Source organism: Siphateles boraxobius, unplaced genomic scaffold (assembly GCF_051911475.1).
Source record: "Siphateles boraxobius isolate OS27281-9 unplaced genomic scaffold, OSU_SipBor_1 18, whole genome shotgun sequence".
Classification (NCBI taxonomy): Eukaryota; Metazoa; Chordata; class Actinopteri; order Cypriniformes; family Leuciscidae; genus Siphateles; species Siphateles boraxobius.
In genome coordinates this window covers 215131-228200 of record NW_027508788.1, presented here as the reverse complement: position 1 = coordinate 228200, position 13070 = coordinate 215131, and the positions used below count along the sequence as shown (strand labels likewise).

Genomic DNA, 13070 nt, shown 5'->3' with positions numbered 1-13070 from the left:
CAGGCCTAGATAAAAAACCACACAGACGGATCACATCTTGGTTTGATTACTTTCTGATGGCACTGACACCTCATTCATCTGGCTTCTGCTCACCCTGTTCAGCCTTAGTTTGTTCATTTTCTTTACTTTTTTGTTTTGTTTTGTTTCTTGCTTTGCCTCTTGATCTGAATGAACCGATTGTTCCGAGAGAAATTGTTCTTGTCCTCAAATCAATGGCTTGTGCATAATTGTCGTATGTTTTATATGTATGTGTGTGTATGAAGTATACGAATATGGTGCATTGTAAGTTGCGATGATTGTTATTGAATGCGGTATGTTTTCTTGATCTCCTTTGAAATATAACCTGAAATATGTCATCACTAATGCTCTCCTCTTTCATCCTAGGATGAGGTTCATTCCACCTCAGATTCCCCTCCTTCCTTTAAACCTCCTCCTCCCCCAGGGCTTCAGCACCGCCCCAGTCGAAAATCCACACTTAGTAAACGTCACTCTTCCAGCTCCTCCCAATCGGGCTTGTATTTCACCGCCCCTTCTCGTTCCCATACCAAAGAACCCAAACACCCAAAAACTCCCAAACCTCGCACATGTCCTCCTGACACCCTCAAGATCATGAGCCAGCACCCTATTGGCCCGTTCCCTCGGGTCCAGTCTCCTAGTAAGGGGAAGCCTGATGTCCAGTCCTCGTCTCCGAATCCTCCACCCGCCCCTAATGTTTCTGCACCACCTGGGCCGCCTCCTCCTCCGCCCCCCTGCCCAGATAAGCCCGCCCCTTCGTCCCCAGCATCCAAACAGCATTTTGTCATGGTGGAGGTGCACAGGCCCAACGCAGAACCTGATGTGAACGAGGTGCGCCCGCTGCCACAGGCACGAGGTGAGACTGCACAGATTTGATGCATTGTGGGGCAGCTGCGAATATTTAATATGTCATTAACCAACTGCCGATTTCTATTCAATTTGGTTATTTTTACTCATTTAATGGCTAAACAGTCATTATCCGCAATGTTAAAGGAAACAGTTCAGACAGCAGAGGTGTAAAGTCCAGGTTCAGAAAGTAAAAGTCCTCCTCAGTATTTTGTTCCAATCATCCGGATTTGCTAATTAGTACAGTTTTTCAGCCAGGAGATAGAGCTAATTAGGGAAATCAGCTGGCTGAGTTCATGGGTGGAATAATCATATGGCAGGACCTTTACTTTCTGACCCCTGGACTTTACACCTCTGTCAGCCAGATATCAAAATTCAATAATTTAATCACTTTCCCTATGTTTTACATGGATAAAATAACCACATGGGTTTTTTGGAGAACTGCTACACTTGCGGTCATAAATGCATTATGCATATTGCATAAAATTCAATAATTTAATCACTTTCCTTATGTTTTACATGTATAAAATAACCACATGGGTTTTTTGGAGAACTGCTACAGTTGTGGTCATAAATGTAAATACACCTTGCAGAATCTGCAATGTTAAATTTCACAAAATAAGAGGGATTGTAAAAAAAAAAAACTTACTTGTGTTTTATGTTGTGCTGTCCTGAATAAGGGAGCAATCACACTGCACTTCCATTGGCTTTCATTCATACGCATACAATTGCGGGAAAGGAAACACAATTACAAGCTGCAAGATTGCAGTAAAGTGGAGTAGATTGCATATTTTTGTTTTGAATGTATAATGTTTAATTATGTTTTTTTTTAAAAGACAGCAGTGTTGCAGTATTATGAATGTTGCAGTGTCCATAGAGATTTTGCATGCTCAAAGTCTAATGTGACCCTTGCTTAAGCTCTTTCACATAACAGATTTACATAGTAGACAATCCTAAATAATAGCTGCATTTATAAAAACGACCCTGTTCAAAAATGCACATACACTTGGTTCTTAAAAAGAATAAATGTTATGATTGTTAACATTTTTATTGTTAAAATTGTTAAAAAGTTTATGCATTTATTAACTTATGAATTATCTGTCTTTACGTGCAGTTTAAAAGTTCAATTTCAGTCTAACCAAAGCAACAATTTTTCTTTTTAAAATGTCATGCAAAGCACTTTAGTCCAACTGAAATCATATAATGGCTGGAATACACTACACTTTTAAAATTTGAACAAATTACACCATCTTACATCTTCCACTTGCTGACTTTAGAAATGGAATTTACAAAGTGGAGTTTCCCTAACACAGCAAACTAATGCAGAATCATGTGCTTCGTTGCTAGGCGATGCATGTCCAAAATCGAATACTTCCCCACTATATGGTATGCAAAAAACAGTACACTAAAACAGTAGTACCGTATGCCTTAATACATATGCTGCGTCCCAATTTGCATACTATCCGTTCTAAATAGTATTCAAAATTAGAATAAGTGTGTCCCAAATTGTAGTATGCCTTAAAATAGCTTGAACCATGAATATGCAAATTAGCCCCACCTCCATTCACCCAAGATCACAGACCCACTCGGCCAACTTTTACTCAAGTTACTGTAGTAAACTCTACACAAAGGTATCGCTCTTTAAAATGTCGTACACATAACTGTAGTTAATATGATTAGGCTTTTGCATGACTACGTTATCAAATAGCTATCAATTTGTTGCTAATGGTACACAAACCATGTTCCCGTTCGCCATCTCAATCTGCCTTCTGAAAATCAGCATCCTTAGAAACGCTTTGAACATTATAGATCGTCAGTGGAGAAAGGCATATAGTTCATGACATAACATCATAATATACATGATTCACCTGCTATATTGCTGAATGTGCATGATTTTTCATATAAAAAAAAAATACCGGTATGGCTACCCTGTTTCACAGCAGTTAAATGCTAAAGCCCGCCCACACATGATTGGCTACAGGGTAGTTTGTGACGTCAGAAACACCAGCAAAATGCGTTTTTGAGACTGTCTTTGGTTCACTGCAGTTTTGAGGAGAAAATACTCAGCAAAGCTGTTGACTTATGAATTTGCACATGGTTTGTCTGATAGCATATTAAAAATACCACATAGACATAAACAACATTAAAAGCTTGATTTTCACCACAGGGTTTAAACTTTAAACAAAACTAGTTTGATGGTCAAGTAAAGAGATTTAGATAAAAGGGTTTAAGTGATTAATAATCAGAAAATATTTTTATTCAGTGTTATCCACATTATATTTCATCTGCAACAGTATTGTAAACTTTTATAAAGATACGTTTGGTCATTAACTTGTCATTAAATGCATCATTATGCAAATTGCAAACACACATGAGGAGAGTCTCTGCATGAAAGACCCACGACTGGCCGATTAATGTGCTACTACATTTCTGTCCGAAACTGTAGGAAATTAAATTCAATTGAATGTGGAGGATTTTAACTGTGACAAGATGGGCAGTTTAAATGGTGACAGAATGAGCGTAACTAAACGACAGAGCATAAGTAAAGATGCAATTATGACAAAGTATGTTCCAAAGCTGCTACACACTCAAAAAGTATGTTCTTTTTTTCACAAAAACAGTACATACTTTTAGGGCAAAGTATAAGTAGGCAAATTAGGACGCAGCAATAGTATTTGAGAAACATTAGGTGAAAAGTCCCTGGGTGACTTATTAGCTACTTCCACCGAAATTCTGAGGTGCGTATTCGATGGACACTTTACTATCCCATGAGGCCACGAAAGAGGATTTAGGAATGGAAGTGATGAAGCGATGGAACTGATGCTGGTAGGTCACATAACAGTAACAACATGGCGGTTGCCGGATGTAGTACGTCCGAATTTCATTTATACTACCCATATTCATACTATACAGTATCTAACGCACTGTTTTAACGAATAGTCCCTACTCAGACTACCCAGATTTTGGATGCTTCTAAAATCAGCTCAAAATATAAAACATGTTTAATATCCTCTAACTGGATGGAATCATAGCCTGAAGCTAAAAACCCGAGTCCGTGCCCATCATATACTAATAATTTTCTGTGAAATCTCCAGACTGCAAATCAGGACCAAAAATCCTGGCAAATGTGTAGTGTATTCATACATAAATCTGTTTTTTGCAATGTTGGACTAACAGACCTAGATAATGTGATTGTAGCTCAGCTTCATCCAGCATGTATAAGTTAATCAGGCCTTGACGCTGTGCACATGCTCCAAAAGGCAGAGGTGATACACAATGCTTGTATATATATATATATATATATATATATATATATATATATATATATATATTCCATTACGTGTTGTCATGCATTTTTGGACAAACAGATGGAGACTGCAGCTCGACTACACAAAAACCTCCTGTAGCTCGATTCTAACTGCATCTAAACTTGCTTATTGTCTTCTTTCAGGAGGGACGTTGTCCCAGCTCTCAGACAGCGGACAGACCCTCAGCGAAGACAGCGGTGTGGATATTGCTGAATCTGGACGTCTAAGTAAGGAAAGCAGCCCACGTCCCGCCCGGACCAGAGCCCCACGGGATGGGCACGGAGGAGGAGAAACATCTGCCAAACCGGTGAGACCGAGAGTGAGAGAGAGAGAGAGATGGGTGTGTGAGAGTTAATGACAGTGACAGAGGGATGGTTTTAAAAGTGTGAATGAGAGTAAAAGAGTGTTGACAGAAGAGTGCAGTCACGTAAATCTGTCCCCTCCCTCTCCCTGTGACTGAGAGTGCTTGACTTTTAACGATTAATTTTCACTTTTCTTCTTTTCGTACATATATTTCCTTTAGTTTTTTCTGTTCTTTCTTTGTTGACTCATCCACTTCATCTCATCTCATATCACTGATCCAACAGCTCTCTGAAAAACCAATCTCAGTGTGCTGAGTCAAGACGCGTCCGTCTTCCTTCTGGCCGTCCTTTAGCTATATGCTTCTCGGCTTTCCTTATACGCATGAGCTGTGTTGTTGTTCTCGTAGATCGAACTAATAGTGCCATCTGAGGACAGTGCGGTTGGGCACAAGCCACTTCCTGTGGCCTTATTTTAGGCTGTCAGACACAAAGCAATGTCTATCATCAAAGCCAAATGTGTCTTTCTATCTCTGTTCTCTTTCATTCTCTCTCCCTCTCCTTGATTTGCTACTTTACTGTCTCTCTTCTCTCTCTCTCTCTCACTCTCTCCTCATCTTTCCTGTCCTGTCTCTAATTTGTCTCTAAATCTACCTTGCAGCCGGGTCTGTTGGAGCCGACCTCCTCTCTAGTGAGGGTGGCAAAAAGTGCCAGCACTCTGGGCATTGCAATAGAAGGCGGGGCAAACACACGGCAGCCCCTCCCACGCATCGTTACCATACAAGTGAGTGGCCCATACAGTGTTCTAGTATATACAGGGTTATATTATATTAAATAATATAATTTTGGGGTTGATAAGATCATGAGCCCCCTCACATCTGACAGCAGAGAGAACTACAAATTTACACACCTATAGAGCTGTGAATGTGAACGGAATGTTGATTGTTTTAATCTCAGGCATTTTAATATGTTCATAAATGTGAATGTTATATGAGGTTATACTTGTTAAATGTATAGGCCTACAATCTTTTTTTTGTTTATTCTTTTTGCTTCGTCTTGGATTTATACTGACACGTAATGACATGGATGGATGTAGCATTGTGCTGAAATGTACAGATGATACCAGTGGCATTAAAGAAATTCACTTTTTTGTCAGCTATGTTCAGTTTATTCCACGAGCAAAAGTGTCATTATAGAAGGGGTTACTGGGGTAAAGTAGGTAATATTCAGCTGGTCATGTTATCTCAACATGGTAGCTCTCATGAGAAGGCCCACTGCATGTGAAATAAAACAGCTTTTATTAGGTTATTCATATGTGAGTGAACATGATCTTTTATATGCATTTGTTTAGACATAAATCTTAAAAAATTGCTGGATGTACTTTTAAGTATTATAATTAACTAATCCCGCACCGTTTGTGCTACAAACATGAACGACACCTCAAATTGTGAAGCTTGAGGAGAGATATGTCCTCTTACTTTCTGTTTCATTGTCACCTGGTAAAATGGGAGCAAGAATATATAGGGACCAGAATATCATAGAAACTTGTTGGTGGGCATTTCTTACTGGGGTTAGAAAACAACCACCCAGAAAACCCTAGCAACTACATAGCGATTTAAATGTCACTTAGCAACAGGATAGCACCTTGGCAAACATCCTACCAACATGGCAATAGTTTTTGTATGGATAAGCGCCACACATTTTCAATACTGAATCTGATGAATCACAATAGTACCCTGTGGTTCTTCATATTGGGCGGCTGCCAGGTTTTACAGTTGATTGTACAATTTGAAAACCTTCAGGTCTGAAGCCGGTACGGAGCCTGAGACTATGACAGAAACAAAATGAGTCCCGATCATGAGCTTACTGCCATCAGTCATATAAAGGTCTTAAAGTGAATTAAATAATTAGCACAGAAGCACAGCAGTACATGGACCTCCAGTTGTGGGCCAGTGTAGAGCAGGAAGTTGGTGTAGATGTTTGACGCCAGTGTGGCAGCAGATTTTTCCTGATTCTGTATTTTCTTTTACTAAAAATCTCAAGCACTCTGTTGAACAGTCTTATGGGAATGCATGCAGTTAGGTGTGCAATTTGTAGACCGAGTTGATGATATGTGAAAGGCTCTCAGTGTTTCTGTGTCCACCCGTGCTGGAGAGGAAATGAAGTGTGTTCTAAGGAAGGGAAGGCTGAAATAACAGTGCAACTGATTGCCTTTGATTTAGCAGCAAATCAGCTCCTTCTTAATAAAAGATTGAGATACGAAGAGCAGGGGCAGGGGAACAGGAGAGACTGAGCAAAAAAAGGAATATAAGAGAAATGAATGGGTTTTGATTCCACAGCTGCAGGCGGTTCATCAGCGTCATAATGAAAATCCAACAACAAAAGCAGCAGTGGATTAGATAATGTGTGGTGCTCTTTTGTTTCGATCAATATCAGGCATTGAATGAAAGAAGACGGGGTGCTGCTGAGATCTAAGTGGGTGACATTTTAAGCCTCCATTAGTTTACTACTTCCTGTTGCGTACGTGATGTCATGCTCTGACCCTCAAGTTCGTTTTATTAAAGTCCCCCTGTGGTGAAATTCAAGCTTTTAATGTTGTTTATTTGTCTATGTGGTGTTTTTAATATGCTTTCAGACAAACCATGTGCAAATTCATGTGCAAATTCATAAGTCAACACCATTGCTGAATATTTTCTCTTTAAAACTGCAGTGAACCAAAGACGGTCTCAAAAACGTGGTTTGAAATCTCAGGTGTTTCTGATGTCACAAACTAACCAATCACGTCAACGTACCGGCGGGCTTTAGCATATCATTAACAGCAAACTAGCAGGAGAGTCTCTCTCTGCCAGATGCCAGGTGCCAGATTATCCCGGGTATGTTTCTGTTGATAAGAAAAATCAGGTAGATTTAGCAATTTAGCGGCCGGGTGTATGATGTGTATTACGATGTTATGATAAACTATATGCCTTTCTCCACTGACGTTCTCTGAGTTGCACAAAGTGTTTCTGATTTTTCTTAGAAGGCAGCTGTCTGAGAGATGGCGAACGGGAACATAGTTTGCGTAACATTAGCAACACAATATTAGCTGTTTGATAACATAGTCAAGCAAAAGCCTAATCATATTAATTACCGCTATGTGCCCGACGTTGTAAAGAGCAATACCATTGTGCAGCGTTTATCTCAGTAAATTGACCGAGTGAATCTGAGCTGGAGTGAGTGGAGGCTGGACTAATCAGCATATTCATGGATACGCGTATACTAATTGAAGCAAGGGTGTAGAGTTTCATTTAAGCTATTATAAGGCATGAGGATTTTTTTTCACAGGAGAAAAACTTTTAAATATGTAATTTTTGGTGATCAAAGATGTGTTTTAAGGGATAAAACTATTGACTACAGGGGGGCTTTAAGTCAAGTTGTACTTATTATAGGCATTGCTACTTATAGTGTAACAATATTAAACTTTGAGTACACAGCTAGTTTACAACAGTGAACTTGTAGGTATACTACTTACAAATGAGAACAATAGAAGCAGTTAAACTAACAGTCAGACAACAATATGCAAATGCTATGTATGTGTATGTGTAATTTTTTTTTTTTTAATAATAAAAAATAGAATAGAAGAGAAAGTGTTAGTATTATTGGATCAAGTGCTGCCGAAAAAGATGCGTCTTCAGCCGTTTCTTTAAAGTGGCTACAGACTCAGCTGCTCTGGTTGAGTTAGGCAGATCATTTCACCAGCATGAACAGACCAGGAAAAGGTCCACGAAAGAGATTTTGTGCCTCTTTGAGATGGTACCACAATATGTCGTTCACTTGTAGAGCACAAGTTTCTGGATGGGACGTAAGTCTGAAGTAATGAGTTTAGGTAAAAGGGAGCAGAGCCAGTGATTGTTCTGTAGGCAAACGTCAGTGACTTCAATTTAATGCGAGCGGCAACTGGTAACCAGTGCAACTTTGTGAGGAGAGGAGTGACGTGTGCTCTCTTTGGCTCGTTAAAGACCACTCTAGCTGCAGCATTCTGGATCAGTTGCAGAGGTTTGATACTGCAAGCTGAAAGACCTGCCAGAAGAGCATTACAATAGTCCGGTCTGGATAGAACAAGCGTTTGGACAAGGAGTTGTGTAGCATGCTCTGATAGGAAGGTCCTGATTCTCCTGATGTTGTGCAAGGCAGGGCAGTTCTAGCAATGGGGTCTGTGAAGTTCAATTGATCATCAATTACAACTCCAAGGTTCCTGGCTGACCTTGATGGAGTTATGGATGACGAACCTAGCTGAATGGAGAAGAGGAGTGGTCCAAGTACTGAGCCCGGAGGCACCCCAGTAGCTAGATGTTGGGTGCTCCATGACACCCTAAAGGACCTACCTGAGAGTTAAGACTTGAACCATTGGAGTGCGTTTCCCGAGATGCCCTTCATATTTAGGATTGACAGGAGGATCTGGTGGTTAACGGTGTCAAAGGCAGCATAAAGATCCAGCAGGATAGGATATACTTAGAATACTTAATAATACTTTTAAGTAGCCTATATCTCGATCAAAATATTACAAGCGTACAAGTATAGGGCAAATATACTTAGTTCATCTTTTACAATGTAATCAAATGAAATTTGAACAACAACTGGCAAGCAAAGCTCTTCTCAATAGAAGTTCAGTTTAAAATAAAACTAAAATTGCGTGATAGTTTTCCTTAAAAAAACATGATGTAATAAACTATTACTATTATTAGTGTTACTACTTTAAAAAAGTACATTGTACTGTACAATACTAATATATTTCTGTCACAATTCCCTCAAGTTAAACCAAACTTCTGAAAATAGTTTTTTCAAATGAAATGGTTAAATGCTTAATTTTTAAGTTTTAGTTAACAATAACACCACTGATCCCTTTAAAAGTCACAATAAGTGATTTGTGGTTGTGCAGTTTATTTAGGTTGTTCTTGACCAGATCGAAGTGACGAGAGAGCAGCGATCTACGACTGAATTTATGCCACACAATCAGTACCCCCTAATGTTTACTTATAGATGAACAAGTTAATTTCAGAGTTGAACAGTGTCCCAAATCTCTTTAATGTTTAAAACTGGGTTTTCAGCAAATGATCAATCAGTTCTCCACCTGGGATCACTCAGTGATGAATTGATATTCTAGTTTAATTTTCAACTCCGCTGATTACATCCTTCTGTGATTTCCCATCTGAAATGCATTTTTTACTTTCTCTTCAGTGCTAAATCTAATCTAACTACCAACCACACCAAACTGTGTGTGACTGTAACCATATTTAGAACTAAAATAGACTGACTGACAACCGACTTTCGCATCTGTAATCTCTGCCAGTCTGTCACATTGTGTTAAATGAAAGTTTCTCAAACTATCTCTCATTCTCTTTCCCACAGAGAGGTGGTTCGGCTCATAACTGTGGACAGCTAAAGGTGGGTCAGGTAATCCTAGAGGTGAACGGAGTGTCTCTCAGAGGAAAGGAACATCGGGAAGCTGCACGTCTCATAGCGGAGGCCTTTAAAACCAAAGAGAAGGACTACATTGACTTCTTGATCACAGAGTTCAACGTGGCTCTATAGGACCGTTCGAGTCCCATGATGCTGACTGCGGAAATTGAATAAAAAGCACTGGGACATACCACGACATGTCTTGCCATGATTAACCCCCAGAATCCTGTTACGTTTCATACACTTCAGCTCATCCTCTTCTGTGATGTTTTAAAACCAGTCACTGATTGAAAGGCAATCCTGTGTGGACCAACCCCATGTTGACCTTTCCAGTGGCAAATGCCAGGATAGAGCAAAAGTTCAGTCTGTTCTGGCCGGTTTGTTTTAGATGATTGGACCATCATTTCAGTTGGCTTATTCCTTGAGCTTCTAATATACTGAGATTTGGTCACCTGACCGCAATATGGCAAGAGACTCTTCATTAGACATGGATCTGTGTAGTGTTTTTGATACACGATATGACTTAATGTCCTGGTGTGCGAGTCTGCGTGAATGTGTCATGGAAATCATCGTGTTTTTTTTAAAAGTCATAGCTATTTTATAAGAAATATGTGCAAATGGATAAAATGTGTTTAAAATATATGTGTAAAGTTTATGAGGTGGACATAACTACTGATTCTAGTAAATAGTGACTAACTAGAAATTTGAACTAAAGTGCTTCTCACTACAATTTGCTGTGAGCAGAACTGCTGAAACATCTGTCATCTGCTTTTTTTAACTAGTCAGCCAGTTTCAATATTTTATTATTGTTTGTGCTGTTTTGGTTGTTGTTTTTTTTTTTTTTTTGCGTCATGCAGTAATTACTAAACCATGGCAATCAGTCATTAGGACAGAAATGCTGGAGTCCTCAGAGATTGCTACTCTGTTCAAATACCTAGTGAGCTGCCTACGTAGACAGCATTTTATGACAGCAGGCACTTCTGATGTGAAGAGAAGAGCTTGTTTTGGCCAAATTTTAAGGCAGTGCATCACGGCTCAACAATAAGGATTCATCACTGTCCCATTCCATTCAAAAAATGTGGCGTCATATTTTTTAAAAGTCTCTTATGCTCACTAAGCCTGCATTTATTTGATCAAAATACAGTAAAAACTGTAAGATTGTGAAATATCATTACAATTTAAAATAACTGTTTTCTTATTTAATACATTTTAAAATGTAATTTATTCCTGTGATGGTAAAGCTGAATTTTCAGTCTTCAGTGTCACAAGATCCTTCAGAAATCATTCTGATATGCTTTACTGCTCAAGAAACATTTTGATTTATATCAATGTTAAAAACAGTTGTGCTGCTTAATAGTTTTATGAAAAGCGTTTTTTTCTGGATGCTTTGATGAATAGAAAGTTAAAAAGAACAGCATTTATTTGAAATCAATTTTTTTGTAACAATACAAAAATCTTTATTGTACCTTCTGATCAATTTAAGGCATCCTTGCTGAATAAAAGTGTTATTTCTTTAAAAAAAAAAAAAAAAATCTTACTGACACCAAACTTTTGAATAGTAGGGTATATCATTATTTTCCGGTAAATTGTATTTGAATTTATGGTTTTCTTAGCATTTCCTGTATAATTATATTTATTATAAAGATGTTATATTAACTCTATTTTTTTGTGTTTGGGCCAGTGAAAGCATTAGCAGGGCAATTAAAAATCTGAACTACTGACCTGGACAGCAGAACAAAACCTTACTGTTGAGCTCTGATTTATCCTTCATGTAGAAGCCAATCTCAGAATTCACTGAGATGTACAAAGCAGGAAAAATGTTGGACAAAGCAATAAATGTTTGATATTTTAAATCTAATTAATTCAGTATTGCTTAAAACCATTTACTGTAGCATAGCAGCATACTAATGAAATCAACTGCAAGTCGAGTCTCTCACTGTGTGCTATTTGAGTTTGTGCCACTCCAAATCATTAAAACGGATAGTTCACTTAAAAATATGGGTAACCAAACAGTTGATGGACCCCATTGACTTCCATAGCATATGGAGAAAAAAGATACTATGGAAGTCAATGGGGTCCATCAACTGTTTGGTTACCCACATTCTTCAAAATATATTATTTTATGTTCAGCAGAATAAAGGAACTCATACCGGTTTGAATCAACTTGAGGGTGAGTAAATGATGACAAAATTTTCATTTTTGAATGAACTGTCCCTTTATGTTTCAGTAAGGATCTGTTTTATATAGGCCATAGACAGCAAGGCTGCTCACTAGGTTTTGAGAAGAGCCTTTGACAGCATGCCAGCATTGTGAAGAGTCTCAGAAAGAAATATCCTTTCAGATTTATTTAAATGGAGCGAGAAAATGAGGAGACCCTTTATCCAGTTATGAGAGGCGAAGCAGGAACATGACATTGCAATCAGAGACAAGCAGCCATCGAAACTAATGAAAAGTTTAGATCTTCCGTGAGGGATCTGATTGATGCATTGAGGGGGAAAAAAAAGATCAGACTGGGAAGAGGTGGTGACAAAGCAACAATGTGTCAGTCATATTATATAAGGGGGAACGAGTGGGAGAGGAAATGGTGTTATTGTAATGTGTGTGCAAGTGTCTGGCTTTGAATGCAGAGGCAGTGTCTGAAACAGTCCCACAGAGCCAAGGTGTGTGTGTGTGTGTGTGTGTGTGTGTGTGTGTGTGTGTGTGTGTGTGTGTGTGTGTGTGTGTGTGTGTGTGTGTGTGTGTGTGTGTGTGTGTGTGTGTGTGTGTGTGTGTGTGTCTGTGTGTCTGTGTGTGTGTGTGTGTGTGTGTGTGTGTGTGTGTGTGTGTGTGATCTACTTGAAGCTTTGAAATATTGACTAGTGCAAGCACAGCATTCCCACCTGCCCACTTTCTCTAATATGACAGCCCACCTAGATCACATACGCCACCATTTTACTCCTCTACAAACCCACACAGTGTGTTGCTTGTTAGACTCCGACATTTGAACAGTGTATATATGGTATATCTATATATTTTAGGTAAATTGTTTATTAAAAATATATATATATATATATATATATCATCTTGAAATGTTTGCTGCTCCGATTTGATCTCTTTTTTATTTTACTTATTGCATATTTGTTTTATCCTCATCTCTTTTACTTCCCGTAGTTGGTTATATGTG

General features: G+C 38.7%; 1 protein-coding gene across 4 annotated transcripts in view; it reads left to right on the top strand.

Moving 5' to 3' along the window:
* whrna (whirlin a) overlaps positions 1 to 10616 on the top strand; it is a 120551-nt gene extending 109935 nt beyond the window's left edge. For 3 of the 4 annotated variants that reach the window (XM_077232762.1, XM_077232760.1, XM_077232761.1), the window contains 4 exons: positions 385 to 871; positions 4313 to 4476; positions 5130 to 5252; positions 9857 to 10616. In XM_077232762.1, the coding sequence (XP_077088877.1) occupies positions 385 to 871; positions 4313 to 4476; positions 5130 to 5252; positions 9857 to 10039 (957 nt within the window). In that variant the 3' untranslated portion in view covers positions 10040 to 10616. The remainder of the gene's footprint in view (positions 1 to 384; positions 872 to 4312; positions 4477 to 5129; positions 5253 to 9856) is intronic. The other variant, XM_077232763.1, reaches the window with a different exon arrangement.
* The last annotated feature ends 2454 nt before the right edge of the window (positions 10617 to 13070 follow it).